Source organism: Manis javanica, chromosome 4 (genome assembly GCF_040802235.1).
Source record: "Manis javanica isolate MJ-LG chromosome 4, MJ_LKY, whole genome shotgun sequence".
Taxonomy (NCBI): domain Eukaryota; kingdom Metazoa; phylum Chordata; class Mammalia; order Pholidota; family Manidae; genus Manis; species Manis javanica.
This window is the reverse complement of record NC_133159.1, coordinates 138,207,583-138,235,412: the sequence shown is the minus strand read 5'-3', so window position 1 is coordinate 138,235,412 and position 27,830 is coordinate 138,207,583. Positions and strand designations below refer to the sequence as shown.

Sequence of the window (27,830 nt, the reverse complement as noted above, 5' to 3'; positions counted from 1 at the left end):
GGTAGAGAAATCTTAAGTGTATATTTATAAAACAAAAGAGCTATAAAAGATGTGAGTCAAAAACGAATGGAACTAAAAGGAGAGACAGACATGTCCACAATTATAATTAGAGACTTCAACACCCCTTTTCAAGAACTGATGGAGCAACTGGACCGAAAATCAGGAAGGATATAAAACTCTACAACACCGTCAAACAACAGAATCCAATCTACATTCATAAAGCATTCCACCCATCAACAGCAGATACCGCCTTCTCAAGTATCCACAGAACATATACCAGGATTGACCATATCCTGGGACAGAAAACAAGCCTCAACAAATCTAAAAGAAATCATGCAGAGTATGTTTTTCAACAACATAATTAAACTAGAAATCAATAACAGAAAGATAACAGGAAAATCACCCAACACTCAGAAACTAAGTAACACACTTACAGAAAATCCACAGGTCAAAGAGGAAATTTCAGGAGGCGAGGAACTGAGTTCAGCAATTTTGCAGGATAAATATACAATCAGTTCTAAATATTAGGAGTGAGCATGTGGAAACCAAAATTAAAAATACAGTACCATTTAACTTAGGTGTTGGTGATACGAATCATGGGCAAAATTTGTGTGCTGGAAAGTATAAAATGCTGGTGAAAGAAATCAAAGATCAAAATACATGGAGAGACATACTACGTTCATGGATTGGAAGACTCAGCATAATAAAGGTGTCAACTTTTCTCAAATTGATTTACAGGTTTAACATAATTCTAAAATCCCAGCAAAATTGTTTGAACATAAAGACAAGATTATTCTAAAAGCTGCATGAAAAGGTAAAGGAATTGGAATAGCTAATATAATTTTGAAAAAAACAAGAGAAATCAATTTTACCCAATGTTTAAAACATTAAAAAAAATTCAATTTGAAAACCTTATACAGCTACAGGTAATTCATACCATGCAGTACTGGCACAGAGATAGACCCATAGATCAATGGAACAGAACGGAGAACCCAGAAATAGACTCAAATATGCTAAACTGATCTTTGACAAAGGAGCAAGCAATTCAAAGGAGGAAAGACAGCCTTTGTAACAAATGGTGCTGGAGCAACTGAACATCTGTATGAACACATATGTTTCCAGATGAACCTTAACCTAAGTCTCACACCTCATGAAAAACAAAATCAAACTGGATCATGGACTTAAATATAAAAATTTAAACTCTAAGACTTTTAGGAAAAAACACAGGAGAAAAATCTTTGGGATCTAGGGCAAGGCTAATTCTTCTTCTTAGACTTGACATCAAAAGCACAATCCATAAAAGGAAAGACTAATACACTGAACTTCATCAAAATTGGAAATTTTTGCTCTTGGAAAGATCCTGGTAAGAGGAGGAAAAGGCAAGCTATAAATAAGTTATTTGTAAACCACATATCCAACAGCACACTAGTATCTTGAATGTGTAACAAAACATTAAAACTTAACAGTAAATAATCCAATTAGAAAACAGGTAAAAGACATTTCACCAAAAAGGAATTACAGATGGCAAATGAGCACATGAAAGGATGTTCAATACCATTAGCCAAATTAAACCACAATGAGATTCCACCACACATTTATCAGAATGGCCAAAATAAAAAGTAGTGACAGCCAATACTGGGGAAGATTCAGAGAACACATCACATCTGGTGCAGCCCCTCTGGAAATCAGTTTAGCACTGTCAAGAAAACACAGAACAAGGAACTTCTCTGCAGCCCTCAGATGGCCCTGCAACCTCACATACCAGCACTACTACGAGAATGGGGGATGCCCTAACACACACTGTTGTTCCCTCCATCACCTCTGCACATTCTGTCCCTTCTGCTTGAGATCAGTTCCAAGCTTATCAAATTTCTACTCACCTTTCAAGATTTACTTTGCTCCCTGAGATTTTCAGGTAGATGCAATCTGTCCTTCCTTCTCAGTGCTACTCCTGCAATTTCTACTATTTAGCCCACAGTCGGTTATTATCTACACCTGAGGTGTCCCATTAGCGTCAGTCCTCCCAGGAACTCAATGATTAAGAGCTGGGGCTCCACAGCGAAATGGGGCTGGACCAAAGTCTTGACCAGACTAGTCACAAGTGATGACCTTACACAAATTAGTTCACATCTCTTGAACTAAGTATTCTCATCTGTAAAGTACAAATAATAGTGATAACATATCCATAAGCATGGTATGTGGATTAAATGAGATAATGAATGTATTTTTAAAATTTAGCATCATGCCTGGCACAAAATAGGGTCTCAATAAATATCAATTCTTATTTTCATCACCCAAATTCTCTCATTCCTCTAAGCATACAAACAGATCTAGAATTCAGGTTCCTCTATATATATAAATAGAATGATCTGGCTTTTAACAAAATCCTCAGTTCACAGTTCAAGAGAAAAAAAACCCCAATATTTAAATTAGTTCAGACATCAAAATACTACAATCCTCTCCTGCTAGAGTTAAATTAAGTTTAAGTCACTTCAGTGAAAAGGCAGATTCCAGTGAAGGATAAATAAAGATGTTCAATAAATATTTGCTGAATAAAGGGAATGAGATAAAGATGTTCTGAAGAAAATAACTCATCTACGTTCATTCAATCCAAAATTTATTGTGCACATGTTATGTGTCAGGCACTATGCTCAGTATCTGATACACAGAATGTAAGAAAGTGTGAGTCCTTTTCTCCCTCTACTTAAAAGTAAAAATTAAAATTGGTTTCATCATATCTCACAGAAAAAAAAATAGACACATTTAACTTCCAGGTTTTTATTTTGTTTCAGACAGCTAGACAAGGCATCTACATTCTAGCACATCTTAATAATCACTAAATGAGTGAGATATGACTTACTTATATAGAAAACAGCAAGAGAAAAAAACTCATGATTGTCTAACAGGGAATTTGAATCCCCAAATAAATTATCTTACAAAAATATCACACTTGCTTTGCTACTTTTCTACTGTTAAAAATGAAAAAAAAAAATTCACATTCAAAAAAGTCTGTAGGCTGGTATAGCAAGTTAAGATACTAAGGATGTCCATCAAATAAATATTTCAAACAAATTAAAGTTTTCCAAAAAACAGGTCAAGTATTTACCCTACATCTGTTTGGTCCACTAAAAGACCATTTATAAAGCTGACATTAAACTGGACTGCAGCTCATTCCCTATGAATGGTGGCACCCCTATCACTGAGCCTGGGTATGCACATGTGCATACTACATACATATGAAATGGCTAATACTGCTGTGCATACTACTTCCATAACAAGTTTTACCCTGTAAAAAATTCTCTAGTCTATCATGAAATGAATTGCAAGGAAAGAACAAAAGAAAATATTTTGCCTATTTAGACATTGGCTTAGTAATTTTAAAAATGCAAAAATTATTATGCTTTTGGGATTTAAGGAATGAAACATGAGATAAAATTAAATACTGCTTACAAATACCTGGATATGGAGAGCATATTCAACACTCACTCACAGAGCACACAAGTCAATGTATATTACAGAACTCTGGGTTCTATCTGGTCTTTTCCTGTTCTTTTATTCTGAAGTCTTCCACGGCCTTGGATCCTTAAAAGATGGCAATTTAATGAAATAATGTGACATTAAGTTTTTCTGTTCTAATAACCAACTTTAAAAAGAAGTACAGTGGAAGAGTATATAACACTTTCTGTATCTCCTTATACTTTAAAAGCCAATTTGAACTAACACTGTGCTAAAAATAAAACTGACTGCAATATGGTTTTGCCCATAATATTCAAATCTTATTGATAAAACATCCAAAGTAAATCCAGTAAACAATTTCCATTTCCAATGGCTTAACTGAGAGATGAATCTAACAATTTCCTTATCAATTACTAACTACACTGGGCTGGGGACACCCTACGAACCAAAGCCAACCACCCAAAAACCTAGAACACCAGCACTTTCCATCCAGGATAGAAAAACGAGCATCCAAAGTAAAGAGAACCACAAGACTGATCAAGTAACCAATCAAAAACTACTTCTTTGTTATTTGAACTAATAGTGACTCGAAGCTTGAAGTTTCCGCCTTCGTTATTATTGGTGGATCCCAGAGTCACAGCTTCAATGTCAAATGTGACAGTGGACCCAGAAGTAACTGCTGGCAACTGATTAGTCATTTCTTTTCCATTTACAAAAACTGCACCTAAAATATTAAGGTAAAGAGTCATTTACATGTGGGCAATAACTAAGAATTGAAACAGATTCTACAATATTTATTAACAGAGATCATTTCCTAATTTAGGTACAGAAAACATTTTGAAATGCCAACTGGTCAAAGATAATGCACTTAAATATGCTTATTAAGCCCCATGCCCAAGGCAGGAGTAAAAGTTATGTTAGAGTTCTGATCCAGGATTCTCTTTTAGAATAGAGACTATGAGTTTCCCATATTGATGGCATCAAAGAAATTTGACTTCATTAAAAAATTACATCCTGGGGGACAGCAAGATTGTTTCACATGACAACAACAAAACTTTTGTTCTACTCACTGCCTGACCCATGCCACAGAATATTAGTACATATTAATAGGGATTTTTTAAAGGGTGATTGCTGTGGAATAAGGGACCAAAGAACAAGAGATGCTTGGCAAATTAAGGAAACCCTCTCCCCAGTTCCCTAGTCTATGTTGAACTTAGATGATATACGCACACAGAATCTAGAGGAAGACTGCCTGATGCAAATCCCCCCTCAGTCACCTCCAAGCATTGTGAGTTTAAGCCGGTTACTTAACTTTTCTGTGGCTCTGTTTTCATCATCTATAAAATGGGTGTAGTACGAGTTTCCACTTCAAAAAGTTGTTAAAAGGATTAAATGATTTATCATTCGTAACGGATACAGAACATTGCCAGGCACACAGCAGCCATATAGATATGTCATTAAGACCCAAACTTTCTCATATCTTTCTATAAATGTGTGATACTGTGAAAAATGCAAAGCTTACTATAGCAATTCATGTATTTCAAAGCGAATGACAGTTATTTATCTCTCACCATTTGTACTAATGCACACTGCTTGATCCCGCTGCAGAGAGTCATATCCATTCTGTTTTTCTACACACACTCCTATACTGTCTCTTCTGTCTGGTTGTCCCACAGTATCAACTCTGTAAATGAGGTAGAAAGGTCATTTAATTTTTTTTAACATGATATCTAATGGTTACTAAGCTTAAAATGAGCAATCTCATCACAACTGCTTTTAATAACTAACAATGATTCAGCATTTCCTAAATTTCAGGCACTATTCTCAAAATTTTATATCTATGTGTAAATCGTCTCATTTAATTCATAAAACAACCCAAGATGTAGGTGCTATTATTATCAAACCCACTTTATACATGACAAAACTGAGGCACAAATGAAAAAATTAGATTAAAAAAGGCTAAATAACCTGACTGATAGCCTGGCTGAGTGGTGGAACTAGGATACAAGCTCAGGCACTGACTGTAGAGTCTATGACAGTGCATTTCTATTTTATGTTCTGACTCTAGACACATAGAGAACTTGTCATATTTGCCATTATGAAATGAAAGTGACTATTACTGCCATCACCTAAATCTTCAATATGAGAACCCATGCAATGATCTGATTACTATATATCAAGTATATAAAGCCTTTAAAAATCAACACAACGGTGTTTAAAAAAAGGACAATGTAGTTATGAACATATTTTGCTTGGAGAACTTTTTTTTTATTTAAGTATTGTTGACATACAATCTTATATTGGTTTCAAGTATATAACACAGTGGTTCACCAGTTACCCATACTATTAAATCTTCACCCCCACTAGTACAGTTACCATCTGTCAACACAGGAAGATGTTACAGAATCATTGGCTATATTCTGCTCGGATAACTGCTTATCTGGAAAGTTTAAGCATTTCTTTTTGTGCCTTTAGTCTCAAATGCATCATCATGTACTCTAGAAATGGGAAACTTAGTTATAAAGGCCAACCTATATACCTATTACCAGATTTATCTTTCCCACCATCCCAGAAAGCCAGGCTTTCTGAGGACAGAAAAAGAAAAAGTAGCAAGGAACAGACTATAGCTTTAACAGGGAAGATGTGATTAGTTATACTCAATGTGGCCTCAAAATGTCTTTCATTGTCAAGTGGCAAACATGAAGGATCATAATACATATGTGGACAGGTCTGTGAAGTCATTTCACTTCTAAACCAGCAGTCTAAAGAAGTGTAGGAAGGGTGAGAGTGACATCAGCAATAGGGCAGAATAGTAAGTCTCCATCCTTATTCTACCACAGAAACATCACTTTAACAATGATATACAGATCAAAATATCTTTATGAGATTTCCATGATCTAGGTAAGAAGCTGTATTACCCCAAGGGAGCACAAAGCTGAAAAGAGCTGTGTTGAAATGGATAAGAAGAGCATCTCATTTTCCCCATGTCAGTCCCTCTCCCAAGCTACCTCAGCTCACTGCCAGGCAAGAACACCTCAGCCTCTGACTTTTCCTTCCAGATGCAGGGAGAAAAGGGCAGCATGCATCCAGCATTTTGGCTCTTTGGAGGGTTGCCTGGATGCTGCTGAAACCAAAGAAAAGTGAGGAGTGGCATCCTGCAGCCAGCACAACCTGGTGGGATGGGAAGCCAGCACACAACTTGGGGCTTCTCTCCCTCAGGATGGAGGAGAAGAGTAGAAGGTGCTCTGGTGTTCTGCCTTTGCACAGGGTTTTTGAGGGAACGGTATCTGTCCCACCTAATGTGGGGTGCCGTTGAAGAGCTGGTGTGCTCTGGATGCCTGGTGGCCACCGAGTGCAAGAGAGAGCAGAACAGCTGGCTGATGTAATACCAGAGAACCTGCAGTGCCACAAACAGGCACCAGAAGAAGCAAGAGATTATGAGCCCCTGAAAAACCAGCAAGGCTCTCCAATAGAGAAACTGCACACACAAGCCTCGGAAAGTCACCCCAACACCCAGGAAAAGTTTCAGAGGCCCCCGGAACCTCTAACTGGGTTCATATGTGAGGGGCTTCTCCTGTTATGAAGCCAGTTCATAAACGTTGGGAGAGGTGGCTGTTTTTTCCCATGTGTAGATCCCAACATAAAATAAGCCATATGAAGAAACAGGAAAACATGGCCAAAACAAAAAAAAAGATCTCCAGAAAAGTATCATGCTGAAATGGAGGCATATAAATTATCTGACAAAGAATTCAAAATAATCATCATAATGATGTTCTACATATGCAAGGAAATGAAGTATGAACAAAATGACACCGTCAACAAAAAGACAGAAAACATAAAAAATACGTGAACAAATTTTGAAGCCAAAGAGTACAAGTGAGAGGAGTTCAATATCACACATAAGCAAGAAGAAGAAAGAAACATCAAACTAGAAGACAGGTCATTTTAAATTATCCAATCAGAGGAACAAAAGGAAAAAGAATGAAAAAGCATGAAGGAAGTCTAAGAGATTCATGGGAGAAGAAAAAGAGAAAGGGGCAGCAGAATGTTTATTTAAAGAAATAATGACTGAAAATATCCCAGATCTGAGGAAGGAAATGGACATCTAGATTCAGAAAGTCCAACAAACTCAAGAAAGGATGAATCCAAGAAATCACACTGAAACACAATATAATAAATTATCAAAAGTCAAAGACTGAGAATTTTGAAAGCAGCAATAGATAAGTGACCTGTCATGTACAAGGGAACTTATAAGATTATTAGTGAATTTTTATGCAGAAACCTTACAGTTCAGAATGGAGTGGGATGATACATTCAAAGTGCTTAAAGGAAAAACTTCCAACTAACACTATATAACCAGAAAAACTGTCCTTAAAATATGAGGAAAACATAAAGACATTCCCACATAAAGAAAAGCTGAGGGAGTTCATCCTCAGTAGATTTGCCTTAGAAGAAGTCCTGGGAGTCCTTCAAATTGAAACAAAAAGACACTAAACAGCAACATGAAAGTATGTGAAAATATAAAGCTCATTGACAAAGGTAAATATATAGTCAAATACAGAATACAATAATACTGTAACAGTGTTCATAAATCACTTTTAATAGAAGCTTAAAGACAATGTATTTAAAAAATATATCCATACAAATATTTTAATGGATACACAATATAAAAAGATGTTATTTTTTATAATAACAATAATGTGGAGGAGGAAGAAGTGAGAGTGTGAAGAACATGTATGCAACTGAAGTTAAGTTGTCATCAGCCTAAACTAGATGGTTCTAAGTATAAGATGTTTTATGTAAGCCCTATGGTAACCACAAAGAAAACACTTACAGCTGGTACACTAAAGAAAGCATGTCACTACAAAAGAAGGCATGGCACCTCAAAAAAAAATCAATGAGACACAAAGGAAGAAAGCGAGAAATGAAAAGAAGGAAAAAGAAGCTATAGGAAAGAAAACAATGAACAAAATGGCAATAGATGAGTCCTTCCCTATCAACCATGACTTTAAACATAAATGGATTAAACTCCCCAATTTAAAAATAGAGTGTATTTAAAAAACAGATCCAATAAGGGGTTGACACCCAAAATATATAAAGAGCTCATGTGTCTCAACAAACAAAAAAGCAGATAATCCAATTAAAAAATGGGCAGAGATGCTGAACAGACACTTCTCCAAAGAAGAAATTCAGATGGCCAACAGGCACATAAAAAGATCCTCCATGTCACTAATCATCAGAGAAATTCAAATTAAAACCACAATGTCCTCACACCAGTTAGGATGGCCAACATAGAAAAGACTAGAAACAACAAATGCTGGTGAGGATGTGGAGAAAGGGGAACCCTCCTACACTGCTGGTGGGAATGTAAATTAGTTCAGCCATTGTGGAAAGCAGTATGGAGGTTCCTCAAAATGTTCAAAATAGACATACCATTTGACCCAGGAATTCCACTCCTAGGAATTTACCCTAAGAATGCAGGAGCCCAGATTGAAAAAGACAGATGCACCCCTATGTTTATCGCAGCACTACTTACAATAGCCAAGATATGGAAGCAACCTAAGTGCCCATCAGTGGATGAATGGATAAAGAAGACGTGGTACATATACACAATGGAATATTATTCAGCCATAAGAAGAATACAAATCCTACCATTTGCAACAACATGGATGGAGCTAGCGGGTATTATGCTCAGTGAAATAAGCCAGGCAGAGAAAGACAAGTACCAAATGATTTCACTCATCTGTGGAGTATAAGAACAAAGCAAAAACTGAAGGAACAAAACAGCAGCAGACTCACAGAACCCAAGAATGGACTAACAATTACCAAAGGGAAAGGGACTGGGGAGGGATAAGGGAGAAAAGCGGGCATTACAATTAGCACACATCACGTGGAGGGGGCACAGGGAAGGCAGCATAGCACAGAGAAGACAAGTAGTGACTCTACAGCAAGTTACTACACTGATGGACAGTAACTGTAATGGGATATGTGGTGGGGACTTGAAAATGGGGGGAATCTAGAAACCACAATATTGCTCATGTAATTGTATATTAATGATACCAAAATAAAAAATAAAAATAACAAAAAAGGAAGCTGATCCACTCCTATTACTCTGCCTTTTTGCCAACTCTTACTGGGTTTAAGTGCCACATCATTATAATCCTCAAACATCCTTCTTCCTACAGCAACACCTAGAGTAAAGATCCAAAAATTCAGTTGTTCAGCTAATGAGTATATGAAAAATAACCAACTATGTGATAAATATAAGAAATAAAATGAGAATTTTATTTTGGCCTAACAGCTACAGAGTCAGTGAAGACAGCAATACGTAGCACCACCAGGATGCAGGGACACGAGCGCACTCACACACTGCCGGAAGGACTGCAAGTGCGTCCAGGAGCACAGCCAGCCAGTGGGTGTGCCCTAACAGGCACTAGCCCGAGAGACAGAGGGTAAGTCCTATCAACAAAGAGGGTCACGGCACAGCTTGACTTGTCAGGAATCAGAAAAGAGAAACAGGCTTTATCAAGTCATGGCAAAGAAGGGTTTTTGATACAGAAATATATTCTTTATATAGAGATCCTTTTTTTGAGAGAAACAAAAAATTTTTGTTTCTCTCAAAATGAAACTGATAACTTGAATAGTCCTATTATCTATTAGAGACACTAAAAATCTTTCATTCAAGAAAATTCTAGAATGGCAAATTCAGTGGTCAATTCTACCAAACATTCAAGGAAGAAATAATACCAATTCTACACAAACAGGTCTGGAAATAAAAGAGGAAGAACACTTTCCACCTCACTTGATGAAGCCAGCCATTACTTATACCAAAATCAAAGACATCATAAGAAAATAGACAAATATCCCTCTTGTAAAGACACATAAAAATCCTCAACAAACTATTTAAAATCAAATTTAGCCATATATATATAAAGAATGATAGATGACCAAGTGGAGTTTCTCTTGGGACTGCAAATCTGGTCCAATGTTTAAAAAACCTACCATAAGTCACAGTATCAGTAGAAGAAAAACTATGTGATTATCTTATTAGATGTATAAAAATAATTTGACAACATTACATATCCATTTATGGAAAAACTCTTAGCAAATTAGAACTAGGAGGGAACTTCCTTAACCCGATAGAGGGTATCTACAAAACACCCTCACTAACATCATACTTAATGTGAAAGAGTGAATGCTTTCCTGCTAAAATCTGGAATAAGACAAGGATGTCTGCTTTCAACACTCCTGTTCAGAAAGAATCATATTGCCTAGCCAGTGTAATAAGATCAGAAAAAGAAAAAATTACAAAACACTGATTAAAGATTTTTTTTAATTAAATGAAAAAATATTCATAGATTAGAACACTAAAACTATTAAAATATCAATTACTCCCAAACCAATCTATAGATTCAAGGCAATCTCTTTCAAAATTCCTGCAGAATTTTTTTTAATGGACAATTTGAATCTAAAAATTATAAGGGAAGACAGAGTAACCAGAATAACTAAAACAAAAAGAAAATAGAAGAATTACACTACTTGATTTGAAGACCTACCATAAAGTTACAGTAATTATGGTAGTGTGATTCTGGCAAAGGAAAGACACACAGATCAATGAAATAGAGTCCAGAAATAGATCCACCACACATATAGACCAACTGATTTTTGACAAATGTGAAAAGGCAATTCAGTGACGAAAGGATAGTCTTCTCAACAAATAGTGCTGGAATTACTGAACATCCAGAAGCAAGCAAAACAAAATTCAACCCATATTTCACACATTACACTAAAAGTAACTCAAAATGGCTTACAGATCCACATATAAGTTTTTAAAAGTCTGCAAAACAAAATTCAACCCATATTTCACATATTTCACTACAAGTAACTCAAAATGGCTTATAGATCTACATGTAAGTTTTTAATACACAAAGCTTCTAGAAGAAAACACAGGAGAAATTCTTGTGACCTTGCATTAGGTAAAGATTTCTTAGATACAACACTAAAAGCATTAGATAAAATTGCAATTTTAGTAAAGTAGTTTAAGACAGAGAGAATATGGACAGGAAAACAGTCTAGGAAGTATTCCTTAAATTATCTGGGAGGAATAGCTATATGTGAACACCCCAAAGCACATATGCCTTCATGATTTCATACAATCCTCCCTCTACCAACAAACTAAAAGCTAAGGTATAGAATCCTAAAGATCTGTTTAGGAAACCAGCTGTCTCATCCCACACAACAGGGCCTGTGGGGGGAACTCTTCTAACATTCCTCACACCTATAAGAGCTAAGCTTCAACCTGAAAGGACTGCATACCACATCCCTAGAGGGGTCACTTTGGCAAAATATAAAACCCCAGCAAGGCTGTATTCCTCCTGGACAAGGCGTTCTGTCTCAATTAAAAGAGGAACTGACAAAATTTTAAAGACCCTAGTTAAAAACAAATTACTTAATCCTGGTAGAAACTATGCCCCGTTGGGATTTTCCAGGAAAGATTAAACTGTAGTTTTTACAAAATATGAAGAGCTAACAATTGGTACTGAATGACAGAGGCAGGCTTGTACTGAAAAAGACCTCCTCAAGCTTAAATTCATTCAGAAAAAGTAATGCTAATGCTTAACCAAAGGCAAAAGTAAACCAAATTCACATATCCAAAGAGACCCCTTTCTAAGAGCTATCGGCCATGGCATTTCTAAGATAAAGGCCCCAAATTGTTTGATACTTCTTCCATCAAGAAGTGGGGCTATGTCCTTTCCCTGGGATCTGGGCTATGTGACTGGGTGAATAACAGAATGTGATGAAGTGATACTGTGTCAGTTCATAGGCCCAGGTCTAAGAAACTGGAAGCTTTCACTTCCTTTCCCTTGGGAGGCCCATTCTTAGAAACCAGCCAGCACGCTGTGAGAAAGCACACGCAGCCCAGGGAGAGGCACCGGGAACCAGAATCAGCTCGCGCTGTGTGAGTGAGCCCCCTTTTGGAAGCAGGTCCACCGTTCCTAGGCAAACTACCCCAGCTGATACCACATGAGCATTAATGAGCTGCCCTTGCCAAGGTCTGCAAAATGCAGTTTCCTCACCAGAATGACTATTGTTGCTTTAAGTCTCTGAGTTTTGGGGTGGTTTGTAACATAGCAATAGATTACTAGAACATTATCTTTTTTTTGTTATTCAAAATAAAAAGTTAATGATAAATAAAAAATAGCTAGCCTCCTGCCCTCTCATTTACAACCTCGTGTTACTTGTGAGAGGCAGGTTAAGAGCACAGACTGGGCTTAGGCTGCCAAGATTTGAATACTGACAAGTCACAGTCTCTCTGTGCTTTTGTTTCTTCATCTGTAAAAGGAAGACAGTAAAATAACTTCCTAGTCTGTTAGGCTAAAGGTTGTTAGAAAGGAAGTTGTTTTAAAGGAAGGAGGGGTAAGAGAAGAGAAAGTAAAACTATGATTTAAAAAAATGGTAAGATCAGGAAATTTTAGAAGGAAGGAGGGGGCAAGCAGGAATGTTCAGACAGGAAATCAGGGAGAGGCCTAGAAGGAAAGGATTGCGAGCAGACCTGGGCACCAAACAAGACTGGGTGCTAGATACTGTTAAGAGCCAGCCAGTAACAAGTTTCTTCAGCTTCAGCAGCTCTAAACATTCCAGAAACTTCAGCAGGAATAGACTGGCCTGAGCAGCAGAGCAGTGCCTGCAGAGTATAATCTCCTTTCAACTATGAGGCCCTCAAACACCCTCAAAAATGGAATCAAGTTTACCTTTATTCAAGAGGCCCATCCGCTCCTCCCTCATGCACAGGGGTGCCCCCTCCCACCTCTCACATCTTCTGACTTAACTGCTGATGCCTGAAATTCTTTTAGGCAGGAGATAAAACATTCTTATTATGCATTCAAAGGACAAAAGACAAAAATGCAAAGATCTGGCTAAGACAATACTGAGCTTAACTAAGTTTCAGGTAACCACCCTGCTAAGTGGGGCCCAGTCAGGCATCTTTGAAGGAGGAAGGAATTAATGGCTTATTGAGGCCCACTAAGTGTAAGGCCACAGTCCAGCGAGAGTAAGCGGATTTAAATCAATCTATGTAATTTCCAATGTCTTAATAAATATTTATTGAATGACTTATAAACAAACTAAGTATGCCATCTATCAGACGTTCCCATGTTCACAGAGGAAGAATTTAAAAGTAGGAGAACATCAGGCCGCCACCATGGGGGGACAAAAGTCAAAGAAGAGGTAAGAATACAGTATAGCAGAGTAACTGCAGATTTCAACATTAACTATTATCACCATGAAAAGATCAACAAGAAGCAATACAACCAGTGGCTAAGATCACATACCCTTGAGCCAGACTGCCTGGATTTAAATCCTAGTTTTGCCATTTACTAGTTATATGAAACCAGGTAAGTGACTGACTTCTCTGTGCCCCAGTATCCTCATTCCTAAAATGGTTAACTACACTTATTTCATTGCATTATTGTGAGAACCAAATAGTTAATATAAGTAAAGTAATAGTACCTGCACATAGTAAATGTTAATTCTTTAAATATTAACTATAATTATTATTACTACGATTACCATTGTTATTGCAGTCCAAAATATCTGGCCTGAATCTATCAACTCAGGAAGCCCTATCATTACATGGAACTCCATTGTTGTCAGGAGATTCACTAACGGAAGTATTTCTGTAAACAGGGGACATCAGCAGAGAAGAGTTTTGTTAGTTTTGTTAGTACAGAAAACTCATGATTACTTGGGGAATAATTAAGGAGACTTTAGGTACTAGACTCCTTACTTCTCTCTCTTGGTATTTTTCTGGCTATTAAGTCACTTCATATCAAAAGGGGTGAGAGGAGGTGTCAAAATGAGACAAAGCATAAACTACTGCATTCTGGTAACTGCTGAGAGGTCAAGTGACTTGGTTGGTGGAGAACATGCCAACATTTCCTTAAACTTTCCCATATTCTCCATGCTTTATATGACAAGGGCAGAGAAAAAGAGGTACTTGGAACATGAACTCATAATAAGATCTTATGATGTAAAGACTTAAAACTTACAGCAAAGAGTTTGCTGCACTGAAGTGAGTATGGTGAACATTAGGCAAACTTTACTTTTCTAAATTAAAACTGGGCTTTGGTTTCTAGGAAGAGCTATTCAGAAATATGACCACAGAGAATACATCTCATATAACATGAAAAAAAACAAGAAAAAGGACATTTTCCTAATATAGGAAGAAATGGATAAGAAATACAAATTAATTGGTGTCAGGAGAGCTTGCTTTCAGTTTTATCTTACAGAGCATTATACATATTAGTATGTTTACACTGATGGGTTGTCTCTGAGAGAAACCTGTTATTAATTCACACACATGCAAATGTTCTTAACCTCTGAATTTTTAAGACTGACTTTTGAGAGGTAGTCTATTTGCCTCTATTTACCAGGAAGAAAAGAGACCTAAACATAGAGTACATACTATGTATCAGATCTAAGCAAGGTATTTTATATACATTATCTCAATTAATCTTCATAGTAACTCTATAAATACATATAAGAAAACTGAAACAAAAAGAAACAAGGGACTTTAGATTAAAGATGGTGGTGTGAGAGGAGAGGCAGAGGCTTCCTCCTAAAACTCAATACAATTAGAAAATATAGTCGGCACAACTAATCCTGAGAGAGCAAGAGGAAAGAGGGCGGCATCAGACTGCACACACCTGGAGGAAAGAGCAGACCTCAGCAAACGGGGTAACGTACCAGAGCTGTGGCTCCGTGGGACCCGAGCCCTTCCCCCACCCCAGCTCACTGCCGGGAGGAAGAGAAACGGAGCAGGGAGGGAGTGGAAGGCTTGGGACTGCTGAATACCTAGCTCCGGAGATCTGCTCTGGGAGCAAAAACCTACATTTCATGGTGCTTTCATGAGACTCGCATGACTACCGGGTTGGAAAGTTAATACAGGCAGAGTTCCTGGGGAGACTGGGATTCTGGGCGCTGGTGGAAAGCAGGGATCCATATCCGGCTGCTCTGGGACAAAAACTTATACCTGTGTGCCCGGCCCACTGGCTCAGGCAGTGGAGACAGGCACAGCAGCTGGGAGGCGGGTAACAGCTCTTTCCTCCCCACAGGCACCAGTACCACTCCCCTGCGACACCCGACATTGCTTCAGGGGCTGAGCAGCTCCAGAATAGAGCTTCTGGACACTAGAGGGCGCCATATACAAACATGAAACGCCAAAGGTACCTTGTCCAGAGTAAAATTATTAATACAACTCCCGAGAAAGATTTAAATGATATGGACCTCGTGACTCTTCCTGAAAGGGAGTTCAAAATAAAAATCATCAACATTCTAATGGAGGTACAGAAAGACATCCAAGAACTCAGGAATGAATTCAGGTCGGAGATCCAATCGTTGAAGAACACAATGGAGGGTATTAAAAGCAGATTGGATACGGTGGAGGAGACAATAAATGAAATAGAAACTAGAGAAGAGGAATACAAAGAAGCTGAGGCACAGAGAGAAAAAAGGATCTCTAAGAATGAAAGAATATTGAGAGAACTGTGTGACCAATCCAAGCAGAACAATATTCACATTATAGGGATACCAGAAGAAGGAGAGAGAGCAAAGGATAGAAAGTGTCTTTGAGGAGGTAGTTGCTGAAAACTTCCCCAATCTGCGGAAGGAGATAGTGTCTCAGGCCATGGAGATCCACAGATCTCCCAACACAAGGGACCCAAGGAAGACAACACCAAGACACATAGTAATTAAAATGGGAAAGATCAAGGATACGGACAGACTATTAAAAGAAGCCAGAGAAAGAAATAAGATCACATTCAAAGGAAAGCCCATCAGGCTAACATCAGACGTCTTAGCAGAAACCTGACAGGCCAGAAGGGAGTGGCATGATGTATTTAATGCCATGAAGCAGAAGGGCCTGGAAGAAAGATTACTTTATCCGGCAAGATTATCATTTAAATTTGAAGGAGGGATTAAACAATTTCCAGATGAGCAAAAGCTGAGAGAATTTACCTCCCACAAACCATCTCTACAGTCTATTTTGGAGGGACTGCTATAGATGGAAGTGTTCCTAAGGTTGAATAGCTGTCACCAGAGGTAATAAAACCACAGTGAAGAAAGTACAACAGCTAATTACAAAGTAAATGCAAAATTAAATTAACTATCTTCAAAGTCAATCAAGGGATAGACAAAAAGTACAGAATTTGATACCTAATATATAAAGAATGAAGGAGGAAGAAAAAGGAGGAGAAATAGAAAAGAACCTTTAGATTATGTTTGTAACAGCATACTAAGTGAGTTAAGTTAGACTCTTAGATAGTAAGGAAAGTAACCTGGAACCTTTGGTAACCACAGATCTAAAGCCTGAAATGGCAATAAGTACATACCTATCGATAATCACCCTAAATGTAAATGGACTGAATGCGCCAATCAAAAGACATAGAATCACTGAATGGATAAAAAAACAAGACCCATCTATATGCTGCTTACAAGAGACTCACCTCAAACCCAAAGACATGCACAGACTAAAAGTCAAGGGATGGAAAAAGATATTTCATGCAAACAATAGGGAGAAAAAAGCAGGTGTTGCAGTACTAGTATCAGACAAAATAGACTTCAAAACAAAGAACGTAACAAGAGATAAAGAAGGACATTACATAATGATAAAGGGCTCAGTCCAACAAGAGGATATAACCATTATAAATATATATGCACCCTACACAGGAGCAGCAGCATATGTGAAACAAATACTAACAGAACTAAATGAGGAAATAGAATGCAAGGCATTCATTTTAGGAGACTTCAACACATCATTCACTCCAAAGGACAGATCCACCAGACAGGATAAGTAAGGACACAGAGGCACTGAATAACACACTAGAACAGATGGACCTAATAGGCATCTATAGAACTCTACACCCAAAAGCAACAGGATACACATTCTTCTCAAGTGCACAAGAAACATTCTTCAGAATAGACCACATACTAGGCCACAAAAAGAGCCTCAGTAAATTCAAAAAGATTGAAATTCTACCAACCAACTTTTCAGACCACAAAGGTATAAAACTAGAAATAAATTGTACAAAGAAAGCAAAAAGGCTCACAAACACACAGAGGCTTAACAACACCCTCCTAAATAGTCAATGGATCAACGACCAAATTAAAATGGAGATCCAGCAATATTTGGAAATAAATAACAACAACAACACAAAGCCCCCAACTTCTCTGGGATGCAGCGAAAGCAGTCTTAAGAGCAAAGTATATAGCAATCCAGGCATATTTAAAGAAGGAAGAACAAACCAAAATGAATAGTCTAATGTCACAATTCTCAAAATTGGAAAAAGAAGGACAAATGAGGCCTAAAGTCAGCAGAAGGAGGGACATAATAAAGATCAGAGAAGAAATGAATAAAATTGAGAAGAATAAAACAATAGAAAAAAAGTAATGAAACCAAGAGCTGGTTCTTTGAGAAAATAAACAAAATAGATAAGCCTCTAGCCAGACTTATTAAGAGAAAAAAGAGAATCAACACACATCAACATAATCAGAAATGAGAAAGGAAACATCAAGATGGACCCAACAGAAATACAAAGAATTATCAGATACTACTATGAAAACCTATATGCTAACAAGCTGGAAAACCTAGAAGAAATGGACAACTTCCTAGAAAAATACAACCTTCCAAGACTGACCAAGGAAGAAACAGAAAATCTAAACAAACCAATTACCAACAAAGAAATTGAAGCAGTAATCAAAAAACTACCCAAGAACAAAACCCCTGGGCCAGATGGATTTACCTTGGAATTTTATCAGACATACAGAGAAGATATAATACCCATTCTCCTTAAAGTTTTCCAAAAAATAGAAGAGGAGGGAATACTCCCAAACTCATTCTATGAAGCCAACATCACCCTAATACCAAAACCAGGCAAAGACCCCACCAAAAGAGAAAATTACAGACCAATATCCCTGACGAACGTAGATGCAAAAATACTCAACAAAAACTGAGCAAACTGAATTAAAAAATACATCAAAAGGATCATACACCATGACCAAGTCGGATTCATCCCAGAGATGCAAGGATGGTACAACATCTGAAAATCCATCAACATCATCCACCACATAAACAAAAAGAAGGACAAAAACCACATGATCATCTCCATAGATGCTGAAAAAGCATTCAACAAAATTCAACATCCATTCATGATAAAAACTCTCAACAAAATGGGTATAGAGGGCAAGTACCTCAACATAAAAAAGGCCATATATGATAAACCCACAGCCAACATCATACTGAACAGTGAAAAGCTGAAAGCTTTTCCTTTGAGATTGGGAACAAGACAGGGATGCCCATTCTCCCCACTGTTATTCAACATAGTACTGGAGGTCCTAGCCATGGCAATTAAACAAAACAAAGAAATACAAGGAATCCAGATTGGTAAAGAAGAAGTTAAACTGTCACTATTTGCAGATGACATGATATTGTACATAAAAAACCCTAAAGACTCCACTGCAAAACTACTACAACTGATATCTCAATATAGCAAAGTTGCAGGATATAAAATTAACACACAGAAATCTGTGGCTTTCCTATACACTAACAATGAACTAATAGAAAGAGAAATCAGGAAAACAATTCCATTCACAATTGCATCAAAAAGAATAAAATACTTAGGAATAAACCTTACCAAGGAAGTGAAAGACCTATACTCCGAAAACTGCAAGACACTCTTAAGAGAAATTAAAGAGGACACTAACAAATGGAAACTCATCCCATGCTCTTGGCTAGGAAGAATTAATATCATCAAAATGGCCATCCTGCCCAAAACAATATACAGATTTGATGCAATCCCTATCAAATTACCAACAACATTCTTCAACAAACTAGAACAAATAGTTCAAAAACTCATATGGAACCGCCAAAGACCCCAAATAGCCAAAGCAATCCTGAGAAGGAAGAATAAAGTTGGGGGGATCTCGCTCCCCAACTTCAAGCTCTACTACAAAGCCACAGTATTCAAGACAGTTTGGTACTGGCCCAAGAACAGAGCCACAGACCAGTGGAACAGAATAGAGACCCCAGATATTAACCCAAACATTTATGGTCAGTTAACATATGATAAAGGAGCCATGGACATACAATGGGGAAATGACAGTCTCTTCAAAGGATGGTGCTGGCAAAACTGGACAGCTACATGTAAGAGAATGAAACTGGATCACTGTCTAACCCCATACACAAAAGTAAATTTGAAATGGACCAGAGACCTGAATGTAAATCATGAAACCATAAAACTCTTAGAAAAAAACAGAGGCAAAAATCTCATGGACATAAACATGAGTGACTTCTTCATGAACGTATCTCCCCGGGCAAGTGAAACAAAGGCAAAAATGAACAAGTGGGACTTTATCAAGCTGAAAAGCTTCTGTAGAGCAAAGGACACCATCAATAGAACAAAAAGGTATCCTACAGTATGGGAGAATATATTCATAAATGACAGATCCGATAAAGGGTTGACATCCAAAATATATAAAGAGCTCATGCACCTCAACAAACAAAAAGCAAAGAAGCCAATTAAAAAATGGGCAGAGGAGCTGAACAGACAGTTCTCCAAAGAAGAAATTCAGATGGCCAACAGACACATGAAAAGATGCTCCACATCGCTTGTTATCAGAGAAATGCAAATTAAAACCACAATGAGATATCACTTCACACCAGTAAGGATCGCCACCATCCAAAAGACAACAACAAATGTTGGCGAGGTTGTGGAGAAAGGGGAACCTTCCTACACTGCTGGTGGGAATGCAAATTAGTTCAACCATTGTGGAAAGCAGTATGGAGGTTCCTCAAAAAGCTCAAAATAGAAATACCATTTGACCCAGGAATTCCACTCCTAGGAATGTACCCTAAGAATGCAGCAGCCCAGTTTGAAAAAGACAGATGCACCCCTATGTTTATCACAGCACTATTTACAATAGCCAAGAAATGGAAGCAACCTAAGTGTCCATCAGTAGATGAATAGATAAAGAGGATGTGGTACATATACACAATGGAATATTATTCAGCCATAAGAAGAAAACAAATCCTACCATTTGCAACAACATGGATGGAGCTAGAGGGTATTATGCTCAGTGAAATAATCCAGGTGGAGAAAGACAAGTACCAAATGATTTCACTCATATGTGGAGTATAAGAACAAAGAAAAACTGAAGGAACAAAACAGCAGCAGAGTCACAGAACCCAAGAATGGACTAACAGTTACCAAAGGGAAAGGGACTGGGCAGGAGGGATGGGAAGGGAGGGATAAGGGCAGGGAAAAAGAAAGGGGGCCTTACGATTAGCATGTATAATGTGGTGGGGGCATAAGGAGGGCTGTGCAACACAGAGAAGACAAGCAGTGAGTCTACAGCATCTTACTAAGCTGATGGACAGTCACTGTAATGGGGTTTGTGGGGGGTTACTTGGTGAAGGGGGGAGTCTAGTAACCATAATGTTCTTCATGTAATTGTAGATTAATGATAATAAAATGAATAAAAAATAAAAATAAAAATAAAAATAAAGAAACAAGGGAATCTCCTCAAAGTAATACTCCCTATAAACGATGCCTATAAATAAACTCAGGACTACCTTGAATCCAAAGCTTATGTACACTCTATGCACTTCATCATATTGCTTAAGGCATGACAGACAGATACTTAATATCCACTTGCCTGAATGTTAAGGTCTGCCCACAGAAGTAAGTCGGAGCACTGGAGTAGAGAACACCCATGGATTCAGAATCATTCCGGAGGGCTATATTTCTTCGACTGCTCAGACTGTACCCCTCAAAACCAGCTGTCCACTCTTTTTAAAAAGCAAAGACATTGAAAATAATCAAAATCTTTTGAGGAATAGCTCCAATACAGACACATTAAATAAAACTTGGAAGTAGAACAGACTACTATTAGGGGTCATGGACAAGTTCAATAAAAGAAAAGATTCACTGACATGGTATCATAGTCAATCTTATAAATCACAAAAAAGATTTCACTTTATTCCTGCACAATTTTGGCATGGAAGATCAAGTAAGTATTATCTGCTATCTAATAAAATCCTGGTAAAGCATTAATTGTTTGAGTTTACTCCAACCTGATTAAGATCTAATTAACAAATGAGTCAAAATCTTTTAAAATAGTACTACAGGAGAGATCAATTTCAAACCGTAAGACTTTGAAGAAAAAGCCTCTAATCAGATATTTGAAGATTTGGAAAATGAATGTCCTAATACAATATTTAAAATCTCTGGTTTTAGGAGATGCTAATAATGCTGCCTAGTGCTGTTTTTGTACTCTGGAAATAATAATTTCTCAAAATTCACATGAAGTAATTTATGCAGGGAGTAAGACATGTTCCACGTTGTTCTCCTCAGTTCAGGGTTTAACCTTAACAAAAAGGCTTGTGGGTGTGCTGCCTTTAGCAGAGAGTACAGGTGTTCTCACACAGAGCTAAGCTTTGGGAGGGAGGGGGCAACAGCATATACCATGAGGCACCAATGTGGAATGACCCATCTGGGGGACGCTCCAAGGACTCCACTCCTGCCGGCCATCTCCTCGGGCGCAGACTCTGAACTGATAATCAACATTGGGGTCTATGTGCAATACTATGAATTCAGTTTCAGAGCCTACATATACGTCCTCAAAATGATTTGAAGTACATTTACGAAACTGGAGCCTGTAATCTTGGGCTGTAAAGTCGTCATCCACCTAAGGAGAGAGGCTTTATGTTAGGTAGAAATCAGAGAATAATTTCTCTCTGCATCACTGCTTAAGAACTTTGAATGGGGGCATTTGGGGCCAAGCATCCAAGTCCACGTGCTGAATATGGGCTATTCTCAGGAAGGACAGGAAATGTGCTATCATTACTTTCCTTCTTTTCTCTACTGAACTATGTGTTTTATACTTTGGAGGCTAATATGAAAAAAATCTGTTTTCTTTGAAGAAATGGCATGTTTTCTATACTATATTGCCAAAGATAGAACATTCCAAATTCAAGGATAAGAATCCCACAGCTACATCATTCATAGAACCAAGAAAATATCCAGAATATAGAGGACTCCTAAAATTTAATAGACGACAAACCACCCCATAGAAAAATGGACAAAAGATACAAATAAGCATTCTATAGAAAAGTATAAGCAGCCAAAATATGTAAAAATGTCCAACTAAATTCATAATATGAAAATGCAATCTAAAACCACAATGAGATATCATAACATAATGGCAAAAATATAAAGTCGGAAATGCCAGGTACTGGTCAGGATACAGAGTAACAGGAACTCATACCCTGCTGGGGGGAGGATACACTGGTGCAATCAGTTTGGAAAGAATTTGCTATTACTGAGTAGAATACAGATTCAACACTATAAGACCTCCTAATTTTATGGCTAGGTATATACTTTAGAAAAAAATCTTACACGTATACACAAGGAAACATGCATAATAACGCTTATAGCAAAAGAAAATGGAAACAACTATAGGCCCTCTGATAGGCAAAAGAATAAAAATGGAGTAAGAGTCCTTGTTTTAACCAACAAAAGCATCTCTACTTTCTTCTGTACAAAGGTTTCATTAACAACAACAACAAAATCCCTTTTAAGAAAATAGTTTCCAGAAGCTGAGCACCCACTTCTGAATGCTGTTTGTCAACAGCAAGATACTATTGCACATGGTTTCTATATAAAATATGGTAATTCATAAATGTAATGATTTAATATGCAAAATTCTCAGCAATGCTGAAATGCAAAGAAACCAGACTTTAGGAACTTTATTTCAGAGGTATGAGTTCAGTGTTGAGCAGAAAATACCAGGTGCCCAATACCTGCTATCATCTTTTTATTTTTCTAGTAAACAGAAATAGAAGAGATCCCCAACTCAGTGAGACTTAAGTTTGGGAAGTATGTGATAGGAAACAGTGTTGTAATAACAGAGATTATAAAAAGTACCTTCAACACTTTTTGTCTCAAACTGGAAAAGCTAACTCAGTTCAAAATCCCTATGACTTCAATTGTAAAGCAAAAGGAACTTTTGTTTATGAAGAGAAGGAAATATTCAAGAGTAACTAATAAAATAATTTTAAAGGGCCCCCAAATCCCATCATGTTGAAGCCAAGTCTACAATTCTGAACTACTTACCTTACACCATCGGACGACAATACCCCCAGGCTTCTCTATTAGTTCTTCTATCTGTACTGGTGGCCGAGATGCTACTGTTCCATGCTTGAAAATGTGGTCTTTCACAATGTTAAGAACTGAGTCATCCAACTGAGCAGATAAACAGGGCACATCAACCAGTAAAGGCACTTCTGGTAAGCTGAAGAAACAAAACTCATTATGTTTATGAGGCTTTTCACTAGGAGTTAAAAACAAAATACAAGGAATATTTTAGATCAGTCACTGAAGCCCCCAGAAAATAATGCTAGTAGCTGTAGAGGCTTTGCAAGATGTTCTATAAAGATTATTTTCCCATAAGCAAGAAGATAGAGAATTGATAGGGGGAATCAATTGTCAAGTTTATACCAGAAGATAGGGTTCACTGAGATATAACTCAGTTTCAACGATAGGTTCAGAATCTTTTAAATTTAACAATTCTTTTACATATTAGAATTGAAGAAAACCTAAAATAATACTATACCAAAGATTACAATCACAATTATTTCACACTAGTAATACTGGTAATGGGCAGTGAACCTTAAAAATATCTATATATTCTCTACCTCCCCTAATCAGAATCTTTTGTAGGGGTACTCTTTTACCTGTCCAGCTGAATGTGTGAGGCCTTTTTGGTAAAACTCCACAGTTTTTCATTCCATTCCCCTACACCACCAAGAATGGCGATCTCACCTATGATCAGGTATAAAAGAACTAGTACAGTGAAAAATGGTCACTTTATAAAGTTTAACATAACTCATATCTAGGTTGGTCTCTGGTTTTCTTGCTACAATTCTTAAGTGATACCACAGTTAAATTCCCAAGAAGAAAAGGTAGAAACTACTTTAGAAGTGACTCTAAGGTTAAGCTCAAGAGGAAAGAGGGTACACACTGGCAACATTTTGCCAGAAATGAAAGATTATACTCTATATAAGGAAATCTGCTTTGTCAACCAATTTTATGCAAAGATCCAGGAACTTTCTCCATCTCTCCTACATCTCTCAATGCCAACAGAAGCCAGTATAAATATTACTGTGATGGGAGTGATAGCACATGAGGTCTTACAAAGCCAAGGGATACAGATGTTTTTCTAAAAGAATATCATACATTAGATTAGAAATTACTCAGCAGAACAATAAAAAGGAAGTGCTATATGAAGGCATTTAAAAATGACTAACTTCTAGAGCCCCAAAGAACATTACCAGAACTGTTTTCCATCTGAACCTGCCTTGGAGTAACCCAAGTTTTTTGAGACCACATTCATGACCTCCCTCACGAAAGGAAAACAGAGACATACTGAACACTGCCTCAAAGTCCTCAAAATTCTACAGATAAGATTTGATCTCTGAGGAGGGGAGGGGAAGCAAGAGTTTGAAATTTAAAATATTTCTGAAATATAAAAATATTCAAGAATCAGATGCTGTAACAAACATGTATGTGACTCAAAGGATTAATTTTCAAAAATAAAAACGTTTCTCAGTCCTCAGGGTGATGGGTGTGCACTCCTGACCTGTGCTGACCTGTTTCTGGGTTTGTTTCGACATGCAAAGCCTCTAGGGAAAGACATTTTGTGGCCCCAGTTACAGGAGTTTTCTCAAAGGCACTGTTATAGTCAGTAGCAAATAGACACTTCTCACTGAGGATAAGATGAAAATGTAATTAGCATGTAAAGATAATACTAGTATCACATTCTCAGTGGAACTAAAAAGGGGATTAATTTCCAGTTGGAGTGACAGGCTTGGAGGCCATGCATACTTTTTATCCTATGCCCCTCTCAGCACACAGTGCAGAATGCTTGGTGTTCTGTCTCTTTCTATGGCTCCTTTTTCCCCAACTTCCCTTTAAATGTTGGTGTCCCTTAGAGTTCTATCCTCTGCCACCTTCTCTTTTCATATTATACACTACCTCTTGATGATTTTACTTATTCGCATGGATTCAACTTTGATGTACACACCATTAACTGCCATATGAACCTCTCCAGGTATGATCTCTCTCCTAAGCATCACACCCACATTCCCACCTACATTCTGGAATCTTAAGCACCTCAAACTCAACATGCCCCAAACCAAATGCCTAACTACTCAATGATGCTCACCCTCGTCCTTTGCGTCCTACCTCAGTAAACGGCACGATTCACATGGTCACCCTACAGCAGGCTGGTTTCGGTCATCCTGAATCCTTCCCTTCCTCCTTCAACCTGTACCCACGCAACCACCAACAATCAACACTTAGTGATCAGCAGAATCAATAATAATTCCACCTCTGAAAAATCTGTAAACCAGCTCTGCCTTACCTTCACCTGTCACTGCCTTCATCATTTCCTGTCTGGATCACTGCCACAACCTTCTCATCAGTCTCTTTTACCTCCAATCTTACAACCTCTAATACAGACTCTGAACTGTAGGTACTGTCATTGTTTAAATGCAAATCTGATTCTGTAACTCTTTTGCCTCTATCCATCAATAGATGCCTGATATGACATTCACTTCACTCTTGATGTTACCTCCATTCTTGGTCTGCTTGAACTTCTTTGAGCCTCTGTGGAACTCCTACAGAACGCTATCCTACATTCTTCCAGCCAGCATTAAGTGCTTCCCCTTCTATGCTCCCATGAGGTCTTAGAACTCCCTGTCTCACTGGGCTGTGTCCCCAAAGGGCAGAACTGTTCTCTCTTTATTTAATGTGCCTGACAAAGACTTATGTGCGGGAAGGAAGGTACACCTGAAGGGAGGAAAGTAGCAAGGCAAGATATGGGGCATGCTTTAACCAAAACAATGGCTTAAGACAGGAATATAACTACTACAGTTTCAGGAGTATACACCGATCAACTTCTTAACCTTATAAAAAGAACAATGGAGTTAAATTCTGTAAACCATGAACACTCTGAAAATTATTTGAACAGACTCAAAATGACCTTAAACTCACTGTGTTAGCAGTGAATGAGATACTATCATAAATCATCTAAGAAAATCATTTACTCCTTGCTTTGTAAGTGATTATAATTAACACTTTAATTGCACTTACCTTGGGATACCTCACTGTATATCTGTCATCTTAAACTGTCCGAAGATACAAACATCCTAAGTACCCCACAGATGGCAGGAAGCCTGCCGGTGTTCTGAGAAATTGGCAAAGCGTCAATCTGAATGCAACATATTTAATATGCTCCCTGGACTCCCACCTTCTTGGACTAAGTCCTCTGCTGTGTTAACTCCATGCTCTATGAGCTTCTGGCAGTCATCTAGTGGTTTAATGGTCTCCTGTTCAATGGTGTCCACCTCCTGCAAAAGGGTCACCAATCGCTCATCCAGGAGCTTCCCAAGGGTTCCCTTTAAATCATTAAAATGCTGTTTGAGGACATCTCTTGTCTGTGATGCACTCTCTTTAATCTGAAAAGAACACAAAGACTCAGAATCAGAATCTCCAGCAAAGGCTAATTCATGGGCAGCGCCCACGGTCTGGAGGCACTACAACCATCATCTTTCATTCTTTGATAAATCAAATGTGACTCTGCACAAACTCCCAGAATTGCATGGAACTGACCTTCAGGTGAGACACAATGGGCTCAAACCCTAGTCCCATCACTCACAAACCATGTCAGTTTGGTCAGGTTAATTGTGCCTCAATTTCCTTATTTGTCCAGTGAATATAATAATGCTTACCTCAAGGAGTTGCTGTGAGGATTAAATGAAAATAATCTATGTATTACACTTGGTAAAATAACCAAGTTGTTCTCAATAAATAAATGTTAAAAAGTATTACTAGCTGTACAAAGTAGTTCTTGGTAACAGTACCTTTCAGAACAAAAAAAAATTTTTAGGAGAGGATTATAATTTGTTGTACTGAAAACAAGTAGAGAAATGATAGAGTAGGAAGACATAATACAAAAATTTTAAGATTGTCTTGTGGATAAAATGTCCTCATCATGCTTAAAGAAAACTGAATTTATTTAAAATGCAAAGAAGCTCAGAGGAGGCAGAAAGTGTTTATGAAAAATATACCCCTAGGACAATAACTTAATCCTTTTTATGTCATGGTGCTGTTTGCCAATCTCAGTGAGAGGTTTATAGACCCGCTTCTCCCCAAAATGAATAATCCATACCATAAATAAATTTATTCAATTTCAGAGGTTACAAATTCCCTCACATCCCAACTATGGCTTGCCTGGTGCAGTAATTATGAAACTTGGTT

The 27,830-nt window shown here is 37.7% G+C and overlaps 1 protein-coding gene across 1 annotated transcript in view; it reads right to left on the bottom strand.

Moving 5' to 3' along the window:
* Positions 1-2,600: 2,600 nt before the first annotated feature.
* Positions 2,601-27,830, bottom strand: part of CRLF3 (cytokine receptor like factor 3) — a 35,030-nt gene continuing 9,800 nt past the window's right edge. The window contains exons 2-8 of the mRNA XM_073235122.1: positions 26,821-27,028; positions 24,245-24,332; positions 23,625-23,802; positions 21,975-22,197; positions 21,166-21,298; positions 5,028-5,140; positions 2,601-4,180 (exon numbers count right to left, since the gene is read on the bottom strand). Coding sequence (XP_073091223.1) covers positions 3,924-4,180; positions 5,028-5,140; positions 21,166-21,298; positions 21,975-22,197; positions 23,625-23,802; positions 24,245-24,332; positions 26,821-27,028 — 1,200 coding nt within the window. The 3' untranslated portion in view covers positions 2,601-3,923. The remainder of the gene's footprint in view (positions 4,181-5,027; positions 5,141-21,165; positions 21,299-21,974; positions 22,198-23,624; positions 23,803-24,244; positions 24,333-26,820; positions 27,029-27,830) is intronic.